We start from the raw sequence: 24535 nt of genomic DNA, 5'->3' as shown, positions 1-24535 counted from the left end.
CAGCAGAATAAAATAAAACCTCACACAATAGAAGAACACACAAAAACAAAATTCAAGCCAATAAGCGTCAATCAAAGGCCATTTGTAAGTATTTTTTGAAAAACTGACAACAGCACACGTCAGAAATGAGAAAGTGATTTAATCACACGTTGGAGAATGGACTTTCCTGCCCCAGAAGAAGATCAAATGTTCTATTCAAACTGCACATGCTGAGTTTGAATGGACAAGGCAACATTTAGCTGTGATCGGAGTATTTATCTCCAAATGAAACTGAAAGGCAGGCAAGCCAATATATAATATCTCTGGATGAAAAGCACCAGGTTCCATTGGAGTGCAAGAGGACAGAAGAGACATGAGACTGGAGACAGAACATAATGATAAACCCTCACAGCAGACAGAGCAAAACACAAACCGCCCTATATATATAAACCACATGCACATACCGTATAAGGATACGCACTGCATACACAGTATGTATGTGTGTACATATATGAGGGCAATGCATGCAAGGACAAAGACAAAGGCCACACAGGAAGATGCGACAGCATTACCATGGGTCTCATTGGAGTGGCTAAACCAAGCAAACCTTCCCTTCTTCTTATCGGTCAGATCGGCCAATGTTATCCCTTCAAAGGGATACTCAGGGTTAGTCCATGTGGGGGGAGACAGACACAGGACATCGACAACACGAGGCAACAATCAAGCTCTATCGAAGCGAATCGCTACCGGATACAGCAACGCACGTCGGTTTTTTGAGACCGCAGTATTTGGCACCTTGCCCACCATTTCCCTAAACAGCCGACTCACTTAAAGATGGACTAATCGCTTCGACCAGGGGTGGGGTAACCGCTTCCGTACTCGATGGGCCTCGGTTGCAAAGGGTAAAAGTAGAGCCCCGCAATTGCTTGCTTATTGCCACTGCTGGCGGAGAGGGAGACCTAGTGAGCTCCCTCGAGAAATATTATTGCCTACTCTTCCAAGTTGACCAAACATCTTGGAAGAGGTGGGGGTATCCACATTGTTTTTACTTCATGACAAAGGACCTGTCAATTCTAGATTTGAAGCTTTCGTGACTGCAAGGATCCATATTTTTAGGTTTTTTCGGTAAAGTCACGTAGGTAAAAAATTAAATTAAATTTAATAAAAGTAAAATAAAAATCACGACGTTTCGGAGGCAACACAAGTTTCCGTCTTCAGGTGGAACCGTCACAGCACGTAAACTTCAAGTAAACTTGATAAAGCAATCGTGCTGTGACGGTTCCACCTGAAGACGGAAGCTTGTGTTGCCTCCGAAACGTCGTGATTTTTATTTTACTTTTATTAATTTTAATTTTATTTTTTGCCTACGTGACTTTACCGAAAAACCTAAGAGTATGACCTGTCAATTGGCTAACTGTGGGTGTACCCATTTACACTTTTGCGTGCACAGAGGTGGGGTGGGGTTGAAGAGGTCTGCATCACTGTTTCAACTGAAGGCTGAAAAAGATATTCAAAATATCTTGTGCGGGCCATACTTTCAAACACACACCTCAGGCACGTTTGCCGCTGCAAGAGACCCTCCAAGTGGCAGAAGTGACTGCGAGCACTACACCGAGAGTGTTAAAGTAGTCTCTTTTAATTGCAGTGATGTTTTGAAAAATAATGTGGTGGGCCATTTCGATTTGGCAGGCTTCATGTGGCCACGGGCTTATTTAAAATGAGCCACGGACCTTATTCGGCCTCCTAGCAGTAGGTTCCCCACCCCTGGTTTCGGCTAATGGCCGACGTTGATAAATGCCAAATTCCACTGGCTTACACTGGGAACTGCTGGAAGTTTGAGCAGTTAATAAACATTTTCACAGCAGATGGCCAGTCACTTTGCCACGCAGCTGTTGATGGGAACGTTAATAAGTGTGGCTGGCCCGCTGGAAATTCGTATGCGCTGCTTTCAGCCAGTGTTTTTGCTTTGTTTCTAAAGGTAGGGCTCAATGTGATGTCTTAGAATTTTAGGAAAATTGGTTTTGTTTGCCAAATACTCTTTCGATGGTCCTGGAAACACTGACAACCGGTGGTGACACGTAGGGTCATTCACGTAGGGTCATTCAAGGCAGCGCGCAACATGAACCACAAATCAAACCGGGGCTACACGCCGCACCACACACAACGCACACCGTGACATCCACAACACAGATGAGAACGATGAAAAACCAAAAATAAAGCACAACGGACGCTGCAATATAAGATCACCAGAACTGAATGATTGGGCAATGTTTTTCCTTATTCATTTTGAAGAATCGTTATTCAAGTATATTTCATTCTTGAAATGAGGCATCAGCAGGATTTTCTATTAATCAATGAAGTCAATATTTAGTGCCCATCTGCAATAATTACTGTCACAATCATCGTCATCAGCCATGACCAATCCACTGCTGTATGAAGGCCTCCCTAGGCACGTCCGCCTCCTGCAATCCTACGATGTACTAAAGACAAAGATCCCCCCCCCCGTGTAGCCTTTACACACTGTTGGGGCAAGTGCTGTTAGCGAGCACTTATGAAGGCCGGCACTGCACACGAGATGGTGAGTAAGCCAACTCTACGCCCGGCCGCCTTTGTCTCCCATAATAGCGACGTTTACTCATCCCACTAGGTACTTTTTTGAGGCCTAGTCGACCTAGGGGAGGCCCAGTACCGGCTCCTTCGCCGATGTCATCGCTGCGGCTCCTTGGCGGCCACTGTTATAATTGTCTCGTGGCGCCTGCTGCGAAGTTGACCGGCTGATTTAGCACAAAATGTACCAGCGGTTGGTCACTTTCACGAAGAGGCGCGGTGCCCTTTAGATAATTATAATAACAAAAATATGTCAGACCCCGCAAATTTAAATCCGTGACCAAATCTCGCCATTTCTCCACCCTCTTCGTCTGCCACGCGCTCACTCGTTAATTGGCAAACTTTGAAAGGGGGTGGTGGGTGGGTGGGTGGGGTCTGGTGTCGAAGCAGTGGACCGTGTCACCCACCCACGCCACCATCCCCACAGTCCTTCAGGTATCTGGTGCAAGCTGGCCAATAAACGAGCGTGCAGCGCTGCGCTCCTGAGTGATTTTCCACTTAAGAGCTCCACTGGCCCGCTGCCAGTCTCGACGGGGCCGAGGGTGGTGGTCACGTGCCGCGGGCCGCGCGTGGCCGTTGGAGCGAGTTAAGTGGCTCGATCCACGGCGCTTGGAGGCTGCGGGCCCGCGCGTGAACTGTCGCCCGTACGGGTGCGCGCGCGCGTGCGTGCGCGCGCGTGCACGCGGTACGGAGGTGGGGATTGTCGGTATTGAGACGAAGGCGTGCGCGACTACTATGGGGCCGTCCATAAATGACGTCACGCGATTTTGTAGGATTTTTTACTCCCCCCCACCGTCCATCGTCACACGGCGTCACAAAAAGTCAGACCCCCCCCCCTCAAATATGACGTCACAAAGCTCTGCCCCTTCCCCCCCCCCCCAAAACCATATTTCCATTTTGAAAATAAAAGATGCTTCAAATCGCTTTAAACTATTGTCATTGTAGTGCGTATTTAATGTGGCGCTGCACTCTGATGTTGAAGGAGAAAACATTTATTAAAAAGTCGATTTAATTAAGTAAAACGTGTTGTCTATATTTATTTAAAGTTGCGCATTTTGATGTGACGTCACATTTCTCAACCCCCCCCCCCCTTCGTCACACATCGTCACAAATGTCTGACCCCCCCCCCCCACCTAGGTGCGTGACGTCATTTATGGACGGCCCCTCATCCCACCACATGCAACCTGTTAACCAACTAACTGGTGCACCAATTTATTTTATTCTGGAGAAAACAATGAACACGACTGGGTAGGTGTGCCCATCTGTTGCGTTGTATAGCAGCTGCCTGTTGTTTCAAGCCACTGGTGCATTAACTCAATTTCCTGAAGAAGAAGAAGACGCAGCAGCAGCAGCCCCTGGCGGGCGGAGCGAAACGTCGAGCATCGTGCAGAACAAACACGCGGGTACAATGCGAAAACCGCGTAATAATAACTATAATCGGAGAGGCTACAACAACAAATGTGTGAAACGTATAGAACGCCATGTCCTCCCCGCACCCCCATCGCAAGTCACTGGAAGTGAAGTTACTGCACTTTCACGCTGATAAATGTTTGATTGAACGCGCTCCGCTGCTAACCATCAAAGAACCGAACATGCAGACACTCTGGCTTTAGAAGCCAGCGTGGGAAACAATTTCCGTGTGTGCAGGGCAGATTCATCACTCAGAGGCCCTCCGCAAACGACATCTACGATTGAATTGTATTCACTTAAAAACTGTGACCCACAATGTAACTTTGAGCGGCGACTGTTAATTGTTGCAGAGGTGCGCGGTTCAAATCCACTGGCCGCCCTGGTTATTACCTGCGCGTGTGTATCAGCAATGAGAATACGTGTGGTCTGCTAAAGAACTTCCGTGGCAAAGTTTTTCAAGAGCAGGCCCTTGCGTGCCGGCGTCAGGGTACAACTTTGCCAAGATTCTGTCCGACTTATTTCTAAGTGCAGTCTGTTCTCCTCCAACGCGTGTTTTCATGACGTGAATTGGATATAGCACGGTGAATGTAGGAGAGAACACGTTTTTTATAACACAGATGGGAATTGGATATAACGCGATTGAATGAACACAACTACGTCGTGCGAGGAGGAATAAGCGGTTGTAGGGCTGCCTAAGGGTAGCATCGCACAAGGCGGGATGCTGCTGGATGCTTCTAGATGCTAGTAATAGGTTTTTACCCTTTCAACTGGTAGAAAAACTGACACCTTTATACAAGGCATCATGTTTGCAATAACCACAACACAAGCAGTCAAAATGCAAACAAAAAGAAACAACTCTGATGATGATAATGATATGCACTGTCCTTGAAGTTGATTGGTCCACACCCGAGACAGCTTTTCTTAGAGCCTAGTCTCCATTGGTGTTGGACCAGATGACGCCAAAAGGCGTACTAGATGCTACCCACGCACCTTTGTTCAGCCTGCATACGCATTGCATCTGTTATATTATTTATTCTAACGAGATTTTCCAAAACGCGGTGTTCTTCAGGAACGCAACGACCACGTTTTAGAACAGACTGGAGTTTTTAAACTAGACTTATAATTATTTACCCCCCACTCCCCTCTTACATTCCTGTCTTAATTTGCTTCATGAATCACCTTTTTTTTTAACCAAAATTATATGGTGGGTTGCAGCATCGTTAACCTCGAGTGGTTGCAGGGATCACACTAACTACTTACATACAGTATATACAAATACACCATTGATAATGTTACTATGCATGGTTTAATGCATGCAACTTGGCCATAAGAATCGCTATTTATTAATCGATACGCAAATAAGTTTAATAAAAGACGCAAGCATTCATATAATACGAACAATGTAAGAAGGTTACACATATTCTTAGGTTTTTTCGGTAAAGTCACGTAGGTAAAAAAATAAAATTAAAATTAATAAAAGTAAAATAAAATAAAAAATCACGACGTTTCGGAGGCAACACAAGCTTCCGTCTTCAGGTGGAACCATCACAGCACGCTTGCTGTATCTCACTTACTTGATACAGCAAGCGTGCTGTGACAGTTCCACCTGAAGACGGAAGCTTGTGTTGCCTCCGAAACGTCGTGATTTTTAAATTTAATTTTTATTTTACTTTTATTAATTTTAATTGTATTTTTTTACCTACGTGACTTTACCTAAAAAACCTAAGAATATGAATCCTTGCAGTCACGAAAGCTTCAAATCTAGAATTAAGGTTACACAATCAGTCAATATATTTGATCCCCGCCTGCTGAATTCTGACCAATGCTTTTCAAGAAATGTTTTACGTTTGATAGAAAACACAAGTGCCCAGGGAAAATTCACTCATACAAATTGGGTGACAGCACTAGCATCACGTGGCCACCTCATAGCCCCATGTCTATAATCCCATTACCGGGCTCTTGCGGATGATGCCAAGGAATATTTGACATCCACTGTGAAGGCAGATGGCACGTCATTCTTTCTTTTTATTTCACGGTTCAAAACACCTGCGGCAATAACCAGGGCAGCCGCTTTACTCGAACCGCGAACTTCTGGACCCAAGCTGCGAACGTGCTTCTGCTGGGGCATGTCACTGCCCAGGGCCTCGTCACCACCCAAAAAACTTAAATTGTCGATTTAAACATTATCATTTAGTTTGAATGCATTTACATTGCAAATGTATACAATCACCTAGAAAGCCCAATTTTCTGTACAAACATACCGTAAACACCTTTGGGAATCTCACAAATGTATGCGGTCCACCAACCAACACTGTCTACACTAAGGCCACATTAATGATTATAAAAATCATAAATTCATGGACCACTTTTGCTCGGAGCATATTTGTCTAATTTTAACAAACGCCCAAGTATCTTTAATAAGTCATGAAAGGCTAGACAGCTGTGTATACCGATTTCTTCTGTTGACTAATCTGTCAGTTAATGAGATGAATACTGTACTTTAATCAAGCCATACATGCATTTGCAGCTATGAACCAAAACTACGCACAAGAGGGCTATTTCTGCGTACGCTAGGAATGTGGGTGAGATGCAGAATGATTTGAGATGCACTACTGTTGCAGACTGAACAACATTTCATTGCAATGTAAATGTGTGGCTACAGTTCATGGAATTCCACAAATGCCATCGCCTCTTCACCCATAATCGTCATCCAAAGACATGATCCATCCACTTCCAGGTGAAGGCCTCCCCAAAACCGCCACAATGTCTCATGATCCTGCGATGCAAACATCCACTTGCAAACGAGAGGATGTCACCGTTCTCGGACACGTTCCATCCGTTTGGCTGCCACTCCATGAATGCGCTTGAACCATCAGTCAACATTCCTGCAAGTGACATGCCCTGCCCGAGCCCAGTTATTGTTCTCAACAGTTTGAATGACGTCTTATAACCTGCGTACTTTAATCCGCATAGTTCATTCCTTCACCTCATGTTATTCCAAGCATGAAATCTGTCCACGCTTCTTTACACATCTTCTTGGTTCTTTCGGTAAAGTCACAAAGAATCGACAGACCTGTTCTCCACCTGAGGACGGCTACTTGCGTTGTGGCCGAAACGTCGTGAGAATTATTTTATTATGTTTTATTTTTATCATTTAATTATTTCCATTCTACGTGACTTTACCGAAATAACCAAGAAGATGAATCCTAGCAGTCACGAAAGCTTTAAATCGAAATTCTTTACACATGTTAAAGTGTTTTTGAGTGTGCGGACAACATAAGTGCATTGCACTTTGTCGTGGGTTTCTCCTAGGAAAACGAGTAACTGGTACAGCATGCAAACATCAGCAATGAGGAGACAAAGGTGGCCAGGCATGGCGTAGGCCCCACCACCATCATGTGCACTGTGCTGGCCTTAATAGGTGCTCGCTAAATGCAATTGCCCCAACAGTAGATAGAGCAAGGTAGTTAACAAGGCTATATCTAATGATAATTGGTTTTTTTACTCTTTTATCTGGCAACAAAACTGACACCTTTTTTTACAAGGAGTCATGTTTGCATAGACCACAATACCTGCAGTCGTAATGCAAACAAAAAACATAACTCTGATAAAACATAACTCTGATAATACATTATCAGTGTTGTGTTTTTTTGTTTGCATTACGACTGCAGGTATTGTGGTCTATGCAAACATGACTCCTTGTAAAAAAAGGTGTCAGTTTTGTTGCCAGATAAAAGGGTCAAAAACCAATTATCATATTTTTCTACTGGCAAATGAGGTTCCAATGGTGTAAAGGCTCTATCTACTGTAGGCCAGTCAGTTTCAAAGACAATGCATATGTTATCAGAGCATGTTTGTTTGAATGTTTTGCCACAAGTACTGTATGTGTTTATTGCCAGCAAGCGTAAAACCTATTCTTAGTTTTCATACTTTGCACACGTGATCTTTGTCAGCCTTTGTGGGAGACGAAGGCTGACATTTTGCAGGCCTTTTATATATATATAAAACGAAATGAAGAACACCACACCGTTGGTGGCACACGTGATCGAACAAACGTTTAAACTAACGGGGGCACATCATCGATCGCGATATTTTCCTCGCGAAACTAACGGACACTACTGCGAGGATTTCCCCCCCCCCCATCCTCCCACCACGAAGGCCCATCGCACGACACGCGTTCACAACAACACGCACGCGCTCGTTGCCGGAGACGTGAGCGATACAAGGTAACGCCACTGTTGACCACGGGTGGAACTCATCAATTAATAGATTGTTTCTTTTCTTCAGCCAGTCTTCAGGCCAGGGCGGGAGAGTTACGGTTCAATTGACGCGTGCATTGTCGAGGCACAAAAGCTTTCCCCTCCTGACCGCTCGTCTTCGTGTTTCGACTGAAGTTTCACAGCAACTGAACGCATACATATGGACCTTTTGTTGTCCATCTTTTGTCATTCAATCCCCGATAACCGAAGCGTGAGGCTTACGGGTTTGGCTTTTTGTTTCTATTTATTCACCATGCTGGTCAGTACGGGTTGCTGAAGGTCGAGAGAATAGTTGTGTCTGCGTATAAGTCATCATCATGGCTTGGCTTCGCGAACGAAGATCTAGGAAGGACATCCACGTCTTCTGCAAGCACGCTGGTGGCTGACGAGGCCTATGCGGGACAAGCAGGTCCTGCCACAACGGCTGCAAGTATAGGTGCGTATAAGTAGAGTACAACAATCGATGCTGCTGCAGAGTCCTCTGGTGCCCACCCCATAGCCCACAAGCCCTAAAAACAACCTATTTGTGCATGGTGGTCACCGATCCAGATGCCATGCAGGCTCCAACGTTCTGACCCACCCCTACTGGACAGCTTTAATAAAGAGCTTTATAGCCCATCGGATTTCCTCGAGTATAAATAAATATTTTGATTATGATAAAAAAATATATATTCTGATAGCTATGGAGATCTCACCATATTGCCAGGAATAAATCCCAATATTATAAGACCTTGGATTAACACAATAATGTGGTTTTTTAATAATATCAAACCAATGATAACGGGTGCAACCTGTTCCTGAAAACAGTAGCCAAGAGATATTAACGCAAAATAAAAGTAGCATTATTCTAAGAACCACTCTTTCAAACTTGACAGTCTTTGCAAGGCACCGCATTGTCAAATGCTGGATGCAAGTATGCATCTCAATCTCCGAGGGACTGTCTCCCTGTGGACATGACAAGAAGCTTTCCCACACGATGACGACTTGGATTGTCTCATTTCTATGTAAATTTTGGTTATTTCCTCGCTCAAGGCAAACCAGAGATGATCTTGCAAACCCGCATGAGCTGATTTCAGTACCGAAACAATTATTGCTGCACTCATTTGAATTACCTTCACCCGAGTACCCTAATTAACTCAATTAGTTAGCTAAATTAAATTTTTGTTTTACACGTGCACCTGCTGTTTAGATCAATGGGGGTGGTTGAGTCTTATTAGAGAAATATTCAGCCTCAGTTGAGAAATAACGTAGCCTCAAATGAACTGTTGCGGATATTATTCAAACTTGGAAGATGTGTGCCATTACACGATGTACAATTGCCTGCTCGTATGTATTATTTTCCTTGAACTTTAAAGTCCATTGTATAGCCAACGGCAGAACAGGCATCATTTTGTTTCGAATGCTTTCAACTGTGGCTACAAAGCATTAATGCACTGGCTCTGTCTGCCACGTCCGTCTGGACCAGTGAGGGGAAAGGGCACGGCACTTTAACAGAACATTTGTAAAAAAGTGGTTCATAGCTCATCGGATTCCCCGAGTACGAATACAAAGCCTGATTCTAACTATGCCTTTCGTTAAAATGATCCAATACGAACCAAACTCTGGAATAAAGGTGCGTTGGTATGAGACATGTACTCGACTGAAAACCGGTTAGATGTATCAAAGTGTTGGCCGAAAAACGTGGGAGACACAAAGCAGAGCAAAAAGTGCTCGTTGCAAATGAGCAATCGTGTTTTGCTCCAACAGCTACTACCCCCCGTCAACTTCAATACCGAGTAAATATTTTTCATAACAAACACATGTTGGAGAGCGTTACATATTCCACGCAGAAATATACATAGCATGTCTTAGTTTGATGAATCAGGAGCTTTGTTAATAGTGTACTAGATCAGTATGGCACATTTCTGGCAATCTTAGGACATTTTCTGAGGATGTAGGGAGGCCGTGGTTGGTAGGGGGGGGGGGAAGAAGGGGGCAGCAGGGGGAGAAAGTGGGGTCAGGTCAGATGAGGGTGTGGAGGTTTCGCGGTTCATACCACTGAGAACAAATGCAATGGGTTCCGCGCAAACAGGAAAGGTCACAGATTACGAAAGGTCACGACTGCCATGTGCCGCTTGGGGACGTACTGCTGCGTGGCTTTCCATCCCCGCCCGTCTCGTCCTCGTTTTCCGGATCGATGTCCTCGGCCTGCATGATCCAGTCCAGGTAACCCTTGAGGTCTTCCTCCAGCTGCTGTTTCTCCCGCAGCTTCTGGAAGTCTCCGCGAGCCTTGGCCTTCTCTCGCTCCTTGGAGAACTCTCTGTTTCGTGACGGGACACAGGCGGGAGGAGGAGAGGCGAAGGAGGGAGGCTGAACGTCTGTAAGGCTCTGCCGACGTCGCTCCTCAATCACCCTCAGCCTGTGATTTGTTTTCGTTTGAGACCTCAGAGATGATGCGTCACAGATGGCAGCACGATCGATCGCCTCTGAATGCTTTCCCGTAGCCGAAATTCCCTGCCAAATCATTCTAAGCATTGGGCCAACAAATTATATTACAGCTGCTCTAAAGCAGAGAAACCACGCCAAGCAATTAAAGCCATTGGAATCAATTACACTCTTTGCAGTAGTTTCATTGTAAAATATTACAAATGCCAAGAAAAGTGGAAGTCTATCGGCATTCAATTGCATTTCAAGGGTACTCATATAAAAACTACAAAATTGCTCTCTTGCATTATTTCTTTCCCCCATGAAAGAGTTTAATTGCGTCACAATCACCCCGTGTATCTTTGAACGTAACGAGCCACTTGGAAGGCGCTGGTTTAGTGGTCACCGATTTTTTTGTCCAATCAATTTTGTATCAGGCTTTGCTCATCACCGGTAGCAAATGGGTGGCCAGCGATTGATTCCTCATTCCACTGTTTTGTCACGCTGCTAAATCACAGGCCACACTGGAGGCCACAATGCATTTGACCGTTAGATTTTGATTTACAATTATTGTTTATTATTCTCATGTTCAATAATAAAAGCAACAATGTCATTCGTAATAAAGTTACACGTAAATTATTGGCGGAGCAGTGGCGACGGTGCTTAGTGCACTGTGTTATGAATCTGGCAACCCAAGTTCAATTCCTGGCCAGGGCCAATATCAGGGAAGAGTGATATCAGAATCTGTCCCAGCCACCCAATCCTTCTGCAACCTGTGCTGACTAGCGTGGCGAAGTATGGTAAATAATCCCACGGATGACATGGCACAGGAAGGCCTTCGTCCATTCATGGAATGAGAAAGGCTGGAATTTGTTTAATGAAAACACATTTTGAATATGTTTAGAATGCCCATGAAACAGTTTAAATGGTTTCCTGCTCAATTTAGCACAGGGTGTAATTTGTCTCCTATTTAACATCATAGCCAGTGGTGGAAATTCCACATTCCTATGGTAGAGGTGGATATTTCGTTCAGACCACCACTGGTGGATTTCCCATAAGGTGGTTCCTATTAATCGACCTGCCTGTTCAGGGTTTGAACTTGAAACTTTCTGATTACAAGCCACGCATTCAACCATTGCACCACCCCCTTCCCCCCAGATTGCATTAGGTTGTAAGTTGACAGCCAGAAATAAAGCTAAGTTTTATCTTTTAATTCAAGGTCAAATTAATACATTTATTATCTTAGAAACACAGAGTATATCTGACAGTGTGTACTGCCTGCATGCTGGGAATAACGATTCTGTGATTAGAGCTGCCTTTCAACACTAAACTTATTAGTGCCTGTGCGTTTTCATTAGGGCTACGATAAAATGTTGAAATCTTTCAAATTATTTGTGGGTCAACTAAAGTTTAACGAGATTCGCATACAGCTCCATAGTAAACCGGCACAATGCTTTATTGTGCGCCGGTGGGCCGTAATTAACGGAGCAGGACGCTGGCACAACAACGAGTGATAACAGCCAGATAATTGATACCTGATGAAAAATACTGCCCCGTGTAAACTTCAAAACCTCATGTAATTTAAAAAATAAAGAGTAATAACATCATCATGGGACCTCCTTTGCCAGTACCAAAATATACTAATAGGGTTTTCCCCCTTTTTTTCTGTTTTTTCTGGCAACAAAACTGACACCTTTTGCAAGGAATCATGTTCACATTAACCACAATACTTGCAGTCAAATGCAAACAAAAAACAATACTCTGATAATTTATGCTCTTATTACTCTGATAGTGCATTGTCTTTGAATTGTGCGCCTTTTGGCATCATCTGGTCGAACACCATATGAGACTAGGCTCTAAAGAAAGCTGTCTCTGGTGTGGACCAATCATTTTCAAGGATAATGCATCAATTATCAGAGTATTGGTTTTTGTTTGCATTTGACTGCAAGTATTGTGGTTAATGTTAACATGATTCCTTGCAAAAAGGTGTCAGTTTTGTTGCCAGAAAAAAAGGGGGGAAACCCTATTAGTAATAACATCATTATTTGTCTCGACTGTGCACGTTATTTAAATAAGTAGTGTGCACGGTCGAGAAAAAAAAACACATTTATGCCAGGGCCGGATTGGCAGCATGCAGATTTACTGCAACATAATTTGGGAGTCAGTGGATGTTGTGTCTCTTGTGTGTGGGTGCATACATGGGATCTCGGGCCACAACATTATGGTTGCTAATGCATTTTCATAAAAATGTAAACGACCTGCATCAGAATCAATGCTGTTTATCGTGCGTCTGGCAGCACAATAAACCTGTTCACCCTCAAAAAATGTCAACAGTTTGGAGCCAGACTGCCCGATTTTGGTAGGCCTGGCCAGCGATCAGAAGTTGTGAAATGTTGTCCTTCCTTCCATTGAGCCATCGAGGCATTTTCTGCTTGTATATAATCACTGTTTTCCAAGGGCACTTCGATGCATTTGGTTTATTTTGGTTGGGTAAAAGATGCCCACAGTAGACTTGCATGCTGAGCATTGCTGCCATTATTATTGACATTATTTTTACCTTTGTGTTATTATCTTTACTAATCAAGGGGATTACATCACCATTTTCTTGCGAGTTAGCCTAAACATAACTTTGCTACCCCCACCACCACACACCCCGTTGCGCAAACGCGGAGAAATTGACAGGCGACTCGCAACGTCGCGTTCAGCTGCCACTTTGTCCGCTTCACACTTCCCATCACAAAAACGATCGTTCGCTGTGGAGGGGGGGGGAGCGGGGGGGTGTGTGTCTTCAAAGAGATTCCCCCTCACCGCCCCCCCCCTCCACCCAGCTGGCCATTTAACAAAGCACCTCGGCACAAGACACCGACAAAAACATGCGGCGACGTGGATGGGCTTTGTCCTCCAGCACACACGATGGAAGACGAACAATGCGGCAAGGGTGTCAGGGGGTTGGGGAGGAAGAGGGCAAGGCAGCATGGGGGCTCTAATAAGTACCGCACGGGCGTACGGGTGACGTGGCACGTGGCGCTTCATGGTGATCCGGGGTGGGACGGGATCAGGCGAGACGCGTCTGGGCTCTACTCGGACCGCTTCTGGAGGACCAGCGGACATTAACGAACAGAGGCAGTGCCGAATATGCGAGAGGCAGAAACTGCGCCCGTTGGGTGTGATTGACGTGGAGCCGCGGTTTGCAATACGAGCGTAGCTGGACTCAGCGTTCGCTCTAACTGGCTCCCATCCCAACAGAGGATTTTTTTTTATAAGTGCTGATGGTACCCACCCGGCTGAAGTCACACGGGAGATATAAATTGCAGACAGATGCTGTGGTCTTCAGCCACAGTCAGGTCACACCTTTTACGACACCAAGGCTTCTAACATCAATTCTAGATTTGAAGCTTTCGTGACTGCAAGGATTCATATTCTTAGGTTTTTTTCGGTAAAGTCACGTAGGTAAAAAAATGAAAATTAATAAAAGTAAAATAAAAAAATAAAAAAAATCACGACGTTCGGAGGCAACACAAGCTTCCGTCTTCAGGTGGAACCGTCACAGCACGATAGCTGTATCAAGTGAGATACAGCTATCGTGCTGTGATACAGCTATCGTGCTGTGACGGTTCCACCTGAAGACGGAAGCTCGTGTTGCCTCCGAAACGTGATTTTTATTTTATTTTTATTTTGCTTCTAACATCAGCAAAATAATCCCTGAAACGGTTCTGGATTAACACAGAGGACACTCTGAAAGTGGGACCTAATAGCAGTCACACTTTAACTTCTGTATCAAGGAAACTATCGCTGAGTCTCAAGGCTCTTTATTTAGTGGAGCCCTGAGTTTGGATGTTCAGCCAATTGCAGTAAAAGTAGTTTGCGTTTTGGAGGAAACTGGAGTACCTGCGAAACCCCCACACATACGAGGGAAGTGACACTGTAAGCTCCCTATAGATGGGTTCATTAATCCCTTTGCTGTACTCACCATCTCTTAGTCACCTGGCCGCGCAGGTTTTATAATAATAATTTAGCACTTGCAATGCGCAGAGTTTATGCTCACTTCTAGATTTGAAGCTTTCGTGACTGCAAGGATTCATACTCTTAGTTTTTTCGGTAAAGTCACGTAGGTAAAAAAATAAAATTAAAATTAATAAAAATAAAATAATAATAAAAATCACGACGCCAGATTTGCTGTATCAAGTGCCTCACTTGATACAGCAAGTGAGGCACTTGATACAGCAAATCTGGCTGTGACGGTCCCACCTGATGACGGAGACTTGTATTGCCTCCGAAACGTCGTGATTTTTTATTATTTCATTTTTATTAATTTTAATTTAAAATTTTACCTACGTGACTTTACCGAAAAAACTAAGAGCATTTATGCTCACTCTCAAAGAGAGAGAGAGAGAATGATTCAGAGGTGCGGAACACCACAGCCAAGTGGGAAGGCAACCATAAACTGGCAACAACAAATTGCCTCAGCTCTGCGATCCTACATTGGGATGTTTGGACAACTCACATCTACATGATCAACAAACGCACGGCTCCAGAGCACCTATCATTGCCGAGGACACTTGGAGAGTCTGAAATTGCCAACACCTGGCCTTTGTGGGGTGGGCATCGGTCTGAATCTCGCCACAAGATATTCAGCATGAAACTCCACGTGCCAGCCAAACAGAGAAGCGTCATTCGTCATGCAAGACTTATTATTTTTTTATACTTAGAAATTTTGCTTTGTAAAAGAGCACACAGTTGCTCACAGACAGGAATACAGTAGTAATAATAATCATGAATAAAGATTGACGATTAAAACTTGGAAGCTGAAGTTTCTTACCCGCTCAGCACACCGAGAACCAGGTTAAGCACGAAAAAAGAGCCTACGATGATTAAACTAACATAATACATCCACGGCCACTCGTTCCCAATCGCATCATTTACCTGGAAAATGGAAGGACACGGGATAAGTGTGGTTAGGAGGGCAACACACTTTCTGACAGATGCTTGGCAATCGCTGGAAATTGATTCGCATTAATGGAGGATCTGTATGCAGGAAGGGTTTTCAGTTTTTTTTTGCTTTGAGCGTGACCTTTTGGCTGGCTGTGAAGACTCACAGTGCGCGCGCGCCATCGTCGCCGGGGAATAGTCGCTTCGCCGTGAGCACAGCGACGGTGGGGTTATTTCTCGCAAGGTTAATCAGACATCTAAAAAGAAGCGTGGCGGTGAAATGGACCTACGATTGCGAGGATATATATATTATCAAACACGTACCAGAGGTGTATATAAAAAAAAACTATTCGTAAGAACTACGTCAAATCGGAATGTTTATTGTGGTGTTCAAAAATAAATGAAATTGGGCACGTCTTAGGAAGCGACGCCTCCATTGATGCCAGCGATTTCCAGCATCCACACGGCACACGCAAACGAAAATCAAAAGCAAGACTTCCTGCTTACCCGCTCAATACACCAAGAACGAGATTAAGCACGAAAAACGATCCGAAGATGACCAGACTGACAAAATAAACCCAGGGTAACTCAAAGCCCATGGCGTCATTCATCTGTGGAGGAGGATGACACAGAACATCGGGGTTTACTGCTTGTGGCTTGCGGAGGGAGAAACACGCTCCAGATGAACACAGGGATTAAACAAAACATGGAGGAGTAGATCTGAAGAAGAATGTTGCGTGTCACTCAGATAATTCCCAGGTGTACATTTAAAGGCTTCTGGGGGGAGACAGTGGAGACGGGATCACAGCTTAAGAAGCTCGCCGTTTCTCTAAAGGTGCTTAGCTGCTGCCGCAGCCGCCGCTGCTGTTTGATATATTTGTTTTATATTCTCGAGTCCCAAGATGCGTGTCCCAGGCCGTGCGAGGCTACAACAGAATCAAGGTGAGGTGAAGTGGCACGACTTAACTGGGTGGGGGGGGGGGGTCAGACAACACAGAGGGCAATCACGTGCCGAGCGAATGTTTTCATTCTCGACATTTCACGTCGGCCTAAAAACGCATCATTTTAAATCACATACGCGACACCTGTATGAAATTAATCATTAAAACTTACAGGTTAAATTCACCCATGTGCGTATGCGTCTTTATTTATCATGTCAGTGTTGGCGTCATTAATTGGTCGTTTTATTCATTTTGTAAAATTGCATTGCAAAGCAGCTCCGGCATGAAATGAAGACACAGCATCACCTACTCAGCTGGGTATTAACGCGGCCTAACGGTAGCGCCGCCCTGGTCATCACTGTGCATGTGATAACCGTACTAATACTACATGCCGTCTGCTTTACAGTCCACGTTAAAGATCCCCTGACATCACTCGCAAGAGGAAGCCCATTGTTTGCCGAAATCAGGGTCCAAATTTGCCAAATTCTAAATTTTCACCGCTAATTACTCAATTCGGATTACACATGCCCCCCTACTGGCAGACTGATTCATACCCCCAGGTCACTCTTGCAATGAGACATCATGGTTTCTTGTGTTCTCACCGCCTGGTTAAACAAAATTAACTTGAACTATTCATCAAATTATTTTGCACAAATGAAATTGTTAAAATGTTCTCTATATATATATCTCAACCAATTGGCTTTTTTTTATTATTGCTTTTTAATATTCCAGATCATTCTTTAAAAGGGAACTATAGCATCAATGGGCACTCTGTTTGAATAAAATTTATACCTACCAACTCATGTAACAAAATGCCCACGCATTTGGAAATTGCACTGCCCTAAAATGATGTGTACAATAGGTGACGTTTCGGGCAATGGGCCTCCTTCATAGCAAAGAGATGATCTATCAGCACAATAAATACAGTATATATTTCGTATTTAGGAAGCAGTGCCATTGACACATTTGATGGATTATTGTTCTTTGAGGATTATCTGCAGGCCAGGGTTTCCCTCATTCGGCAAAGAAGTGTAAACTACTTAGGTATTATGGTTAGCATTCGTTAAGATTTTAATAATTATTAGTTTTATTTTAACCAGCTAAGACTTAACTGAGCTTTCAAAATAAAACTCACCACCAACCCTCTCCTTCCAATGGCCCATTCAGCCCTCTATATAGTCACACGCAAGCTCATGCAGTTAATGTAATGAGAATGTCCTGGACTTGGTTTCCCCTGAATACTCTTTTATTATTATTACCATATACATTATAAAACCGGCCAAGTTGATTAAAGTGTTGGCAAAATCTTGGCGATAAAAAACTTAACTGAATAGTAAATCCGCCTTGGCCTCGGCCAGGGGTTGGCAACCAAAATAACAAGAAGAGAATTTTTTTTTCGGATTCGGTAAAAACTCTTCAATTCTTCAAGAGCCGCAATGCATGTGAATACGAAGCGGTGGTCATAAGTGTACTTGGTACCAGAGCACCTTGGGCTGAAGGTCAATTATTGATTTTAAAAGGCCGTATGTTCTGGACACTCGGATAAAGAGAGGGAGAGATCTTCTCAAACTTGTAAGTTGGATTCGAAGCTTGGGGCACTGACCAGAGAGATGTTGAGGGCCCAAATGAATGGTGCGAGTTGTCTGGGACCGTCCGGTGGAAGACCCAGTGTAGAAATATTTAAACTTCTACCTCCGGGGAAACTTCTCCTCCACTCCAGGGGAGGTCGTGGACATTGAGTACGAGTGGACGTTGTTCAAGACCTCGATTGTGGATGCAACTGTGAAAAGCTGGAGCATCAAGGCAGTTGGTGCCCGTCATGGCGGCAACACTGGGGCCCACTGGTGGACACCAATGGTGAGGGGAGCTGTCAAGTTGAAGAAGGAAGTTTTCTTAGTTATGCTCGGATAAAGATCTGCCGACTCGATTGAGAGGTACCGGCTTGCCAAGAGGGTGGCAGCTGCAGCAGTCGCTGAAACGAAAGCCCGGACATGGAAGACGTTTGAAGAGGCCATGGAGAGGGACTACCAGGACAGCCTCGAAGATCTTCTGGCCAACCATCCGACGCCTTCGGAAGGGTCGACGGGACGTGGCCCAGGCTGTTTTCAGGAAGCGTGGCGTAACATTGACCTCAACTAGGGAGATAGTCGAGAGGGAGAAGGAACACTTTGGGGAGCTCCTCAACTCAGTGGACATGCCCTCCTCTCAAGAGGCAGCCCTGGAAACAGCTGGGGGGTAGGATTCTTCAGGGCTGCTGAAGTCACTTCGGTGGCCAAGGGCTTTCGTAGCGGCAAAGCTGTTGGGGTGGACGAGATTCGCCCATTGTTGTTTAAAACGCTAGACAGCGTAGGAGTTCTGTGGGTAACACGCCCCTTCAGTGTTGCATGAAAGGTGGGTACAGTACCTCTGGATTGGCAAACTGGGGTTGTGGTTACCATTTTTTTTTAAAGGGGACCAGAGGTTGTGCTCCAACGACAGAAGAATCACACTCCTCAGCGTACCAGGTAACGCCAGAGTGGGACAGTCCTTAAAGAGCCGCATGCGGCTCCAGACCCGCAAGTTGCTGACCCCTGACCTAGGCGATGGATGATGTTGTGTGGCTCGTTGTACAGTTTGGATGATACACCACTGCTGTTGTTACTGAATTACCTCCGAGGACAAATACACGTTGGAGCGTGTTACAGCATCCAAGCATATGCATGATTTTTTTCCCATCTTTTTCTTATTGATGTGTATATTGCCCCACTTTACATGACCGGCGGTGGATTAACTCCAACGCTGTCTGTACATGGTGGGAAACCCCCATCACAACAGGAAAATGCATACATGATCTAACAACATGTGAAAAGATACACTCACACAAATAGCTGGAAGGCACAACTCCCATCATACCGTGTTATGTGATTACCACATTGTATTTACAATGCTCTCAGCGTTGTCCAGACCACCAGCTCAAGAGCTGAAACCGTGGCCATATTGTCGATTAGACCACCAACTCAAAGAGTTGGAAAATGTGGCCAACCCAACAGGCAGCGGTAAAACGAACATTCAGCAAGTGAACTGGTGGTCCGGACAAGGCTGAGGGCATTTTAAATACAGTGTGACAATAAATTTGCCACGGTGGCAAGATGTTAACTACCTCGCCTTGTATACAGGAGGTTGTGGGTTCGATCCCAACCCTGACACCTGTATACATGGAGTTTGCATGTTCTCTCTGTGGTCGCGTGCATTTTTCTCCAGATCCCCCGGTTTTTCCCTCCACATTTAGAAACATGCCTTTAGAGTATTTGGCTGCTATACATTTCCACGCAATAAGCCACTCCGTTGAGCTATCATTTGTGGCCAAGTCGCTTCTGAAAAAAATCTACATAGCTCAGTGGGCCTTACCTGGTAAAATAAAATAAATAATAAATAATGTTGTATAGTATAATTACACGCACGCAAGGCATAGGAATGGAAGTTGTGCCTTCCTGCTGTCTGTGGGCAGCTCGGCTCTGCGCATTTGTTAAATCCACCGGTCGCGACGCGGCTGCGGGGGAGCGGGCGAAGTTAGCCGCGAGCGCCGGCTGCGAGCGGCGCGTCTCACCCAGTACAGCACGTCGGTCCAGCCCTCCATGGTGATGCACTGGAACACGGTGAGCATGGCGAAGAAGAAATTGTCGAAGTTGGTGATGCCGCCGTTGGGGCCGGGCCAGCCGCCCCGGCAAACGGTGCCGTTCATCGCGCACTGCCGGCCGTGGCCCGCGAAGGCGCACGGCTTTGGGTCGTCTTCCACCATCGTGTCTGGGTGGCACCACGGATTGGGTCAAATATTGTCGCATGTTGAACTTCGTTTGCTCCCTACGCAGCCAACCGTGCTAATCGGAGGTGCGTTTACAGTTGCACTCTGGCGACCGCACCTCTGGGTAATGTTGCGGCTGTGTTAACCGTTAACATATTTTAATACTACGTGTCGTCTGCTTCTCGACGTTTCTAAATATGGTTGGCCATGTATGCCGCCAGCGCGCCATGGGCAAATTTTTCCAATTGTTATGGATGCCTCCTAAATTACTTCATTAAGAAGCCACTATCCAATGCGGTGCGGAGGAATACATTGTTAAATACAAGTGCAGGGTACATCATGGATGACAAAATTATATGAATAAAATTATCATATTTTGCCAAGAATGTATCTTAGGAGCTCGACTGAAGAAATTAGAGGCATGTATTTTACTTATGCTCTTCCCCTTTAGCCGAATCTTCCCTCAGCCACCATTACAGGTGTGAATTGGGCCATAAATGCAGATACCTCGAACATTGTCATTGGCCATAAAATCTAACAACCTTCCGTTTCCACGCAATTCGTGTTTTTGTTTTTTCCCAAGCAACCATTACAAATATTTGTACCCCCCTTATTTTGTTGAGCCTAAGCAAACTTTCTCAGCGTACTCTCAAATGTAAACCATAATGTTAGGTGCAATCTCCAAACGTACTAATAAAGCAGTGGCTGCTTTTCATTTCGCACAAATTAGTATAGTTTTATATTTTGGTTCTGTTTCTGTGCCCTATACCCCGAAGTCTTACCCTTTTAATTTTAATTTTATTTTTTACCTACGTGACTTTACCGAAAAAAACCTAATAGTATGAATCCTTGCAGTCACGAAAGCTTCAAATCTAGAATCTTACCCATGAGCCTAACCCTCACCGATTGCAGAAGGAGGCAATAAGTAGGGAGGGGACGGGCAACAAATATCCGTTTCTCCCACACAAATATTTATCTGCTGGAACCTGCCATCATCATTCCTCTAAACTGGCAACCCCCAAGGCAACTTCTTACCGGTGTTGACGTAGAAGCAGGTTTTGTGCATTTTGCCAATGAAGAGCTCGAGACCGATGATGGCGTAGATGATGATGACGAAGAGGACGAGGAGGGCGATGTGGAGCAAGGGGACCATGGCCTTGATGATGGAATTGAGCACGACCTGCAAGCCTGATTTTCGAGAAATATCATCAATGCTGTCAGCGAGCAAACTATACTGACCTCACGACGCGCCGTGGATGCTGAATTATGGGTAATGGTGAAATAATGAGCAGGCAGGAAGTCCATATTTCCAGAATCGTTTTTTTTGTGTCCAGTGACCTCTTCACCTTTTGCACCCTCATCAGCAAAGTTAAGCCTGTTAAGTAGATGTTGCTGGATAATGTTAATCCGGAAGGTCAAGAGGTTGAGCGACAACAAACATCTGTTCTTTTAAGTGGAGAAGGCAGACTTCCTTCCTGCTTATTATATATCCGTTAAGACTGACACGGCATACATGGTGAGGTGTGACCAGCATCGTCATAGCCCAGCGTCCTTCATCTTCCCCAGTGTGTATAAAGCGCACCACACCAGGTCGTTGTTTCAGACCGAGTTCAGCTCGGGGAAGCCAACGCGAGGTTCACAATCTGATTGCGTCCGGCGTATGGGCATCACAACCAGGAATGAAACTGGAGTCCGCCAGTAGTGTAGCACGGTCCAATAAGTAATGTTACACAACGGCACTCACATGCACACTCTCATCATCATCATCACACACAAAGCCACTCGCGCTCGCACACAATCACATACATACACTCAAATACTGCACACACACACACACAATCACGTTCACACACTCAAATACTGCACGCACGCACACACACTGCCCTGCACTCGTATATAGCGCTCTCGTGCACACATTAATCACGCTCATTACTCACACACAAATACCAACCCATCACTCACTAAAAAAAAACTCAGTCCGTTTCACTCGTACGTAAAAACGACAAAGAACCCCCGTATAGCCTTGAGCAGACTGTTGGGGCAAGTGCTGCTAGCGAACAGCCATGAAGGCTGGCACAGCACACGAGGGGGTGGCTCGCCAACAAAACGCCCGGCCGCTTTCGTTTCCCAAATGCTGATGTTTACACACCGCACCAGGTGCTCATGTAAGGCTGAGTCTAGGTGAGGCCCTCGGTAAGATTCTCATCACTGACGTTGGCTGTGCATCGCAACACTCGCTCGACAACTGCCATTCGCCACAAAGTGGCAGTGGTATCATCACAGTGCTTATTGCCAGGCTATGTAGACTTTCTGATCATGTGAAGTGTCGAAGTCTCGCCGACATGAAATCATAGGGCAGGCTCAGGTTTGCAGAGGTGTGGACTCGAGTCATGTGACTTGGACTCGAGTCAGACTCGAGTCATGAATTTGATGACTTGCGACTCGACTTGGACTTGCATAACAATGACTTTGTCCCACCTATGAGATGTGGACTCGAGTCATGTGACTTGGACTCGAGTCAGACTCGAGTCATGAATTTGATGACTTGCGACTCGACTTGGACTTGCATAACAATGACTTTGTCCCACCTCTGCAGGTTTGTATGGGTTGACTGATAGGTTACTGGCACATGCACCACCTGTGCTCCCCACCGTGCCACCTTGTTGTGTTTTACCCACCCGATGCTCTGCCCATTGTCGGAAGTATCGCTTCTCTGTCTTTGTTGGTGTAGGTTGGCTGCCTCCACTCTCACGTAGTACCATTCACAAGCCTCCTCCTAGAGGCTGGCCTTGACACCGCTGGTACCATTTATCAGCAAATCTAACGAGCTTGAAATTCTGCCGTACCACATCAAACCATCTCCTCTTTAGCCCGTGCCATGCCCATTTAGCCTCCTCAATCCGGCCAAACACAAGCTGCTTTGGCATTCGGTAGCTGGGTATGTGGGCAACATAACCCAGCCAACACAGCCTCACTTCCTGGAGGTGCTCACCGATGTATTGCAGTTAGGCCAGGCTGAATGTTCCAAGTCAGTGCAGGTGTTAACTGTGAAGGGGTCAAATCTTGACTTAAAGCTTTCGTGACTGCAGGAATTCATATTCTTTGAATATGTAAAGGAGTTAGTGTTGCTCAGGTGACAGAGAAAATAACGCATGATTATTTTCGAGAAGACCCGGAGATTCGTGTGGACTGCCATCCAGGCAGCTTTCACACGGCGCTGTGCAGCCGATGAAAATATAACGTCACTTTCGTGATTTGGAGTGAGACCTCCGCTGCCAAACCGCGGCTGGTAATGAGCACACTGCCAAGGTACAGGATATCCTCCATGCTCTCAACAACTCCCCCATTACTCATGGCGAGCTGAGGATGTGGAGTGTACGATGACATGGTGTACCCAGGCCAGTGTTTGTTTTGGGAGGGCTGGTAGTGGAAAGCTCCAGGTTTATGAGCAAAAACTCAAACTTATCGTCAGCCTGAGCAGCAGTTTGGCAAATCATCAGCGAGCATGACGTGATTCATCAGTATACAGCCACCCCTTGCCCTCACGCAGACTTCGATCAGCCTCCCATTGCATTTGTACCACATGTTCATTGCATAGGAACGGCCATGGTTATCTTCTCGAACTATGTGGTAAAAAAAAAACATAAATAGTGTTGGGGGCAAAAAAAAACCCTGATGGACAGGGAATGATACTGACTCTTTGCCATGTAGCTTTTCCAGGAACTGCCCACCATTGAGAATTTGTGTAATAATCTTGAGCAGAGTTGCAGCAACCCATAGGCCGTATCCACGTGAAAAGGGCACATATGTAGTTCCTATTGAAATCCCCGACACAATTATTCTGTAGAAGATGGACAGAGAATATGGCATTTGTGTAAAATTGTCCTTGCCCCATAGTTGTGTTTGGGCTGAGGAGATCATCGTACCCCAAGAACTCACAACAATGCTCAGCAAATCTGCAGACCTAATGCTGAGGGCTGAAAATCAAATTACCATTCTGACCCTTAAGGGAATAAATTGCAGTGGTGCTGTAAGTTATTTTTTTGAGTGATTTGTGGCCGTGGCCCGCCGAGGCACTTTTCCATCTCCTCAGCAGCCCACGACCGCCACTCATCCTTGCAGTCAGTGTGGAACGGCTCTCCAAACAACTGAGCGAAGGCTGCGGTAAGCCTCCTCATTTTCACGCGTGGGATGTTGTTGAACGGTGGGAGTGGGACCACCATTTT

The 24535-nt window shown here is 45.3% G+C and overlaps 1 protein-coding gene across 10 annotated transcripts in view; it reads right to left on the bottom strand.

Moving 5' to 3' along the window:
- The window catches only part of LOC144944328 (voltage-dependent L-type calcium channel subunit alpha-1D-like), a 208573-nt gene that overhangs the window by 87469 nt on the left and 96569 nt on the right, over positions 1-24535 (bottom strand). For 4 of the 10 annotated variants that reach the window (XM_078872397.1, XM_078872399.1, XM_078872405.1 and 1 more), the window contains exons 6-10: positions 21345-21497; positions 20115-20311; positions 15478-15581; positions 10382-10554; positions 552-626 (exon numbers count right to left, since the gene is read on the bottom strand). In XM_078872397.1, the coding sequence (XP_078728523.1) occupies positions 552-626; positions 10382-10554; positions 15478-15581; positions 20115-20311; positions 21345-21497 (702 nt within the window). Of the gene's footprint in view, positions 1-551; positions 627-10381; positions 10555-15477; positions 15582-16094; positions 16199-20114; positions 20312-21344; positions 21498-24535 lie in introns of those variants that run through there. The other 6 variants (XM_078872403.1, XM_078872407.1, XM_078872402.1 and 3 more) reach the window with 4 other exon arrangements.

The sequence above is a fragment of the Lampetra fluviatilis genome, chromosome 34, assembly GCF_964198595.1.
Source record: "Lampetra fluviatilis chromosome 34, kcLamFluv1.1, whole genome shotgun sequence".
Lineage (NCBI taxonomy): Eukaryota > Metazoa > Chordata > Hyperoartia > Petromyzontiformes > Petromyzontidae > Lampetra > Lampetra fluviatilis.
The sequence above is the reverse complement of the archived record's forward strand: the minus strand, read 5'-3'. Positions and strand labels throughout refer to the sequence as shown.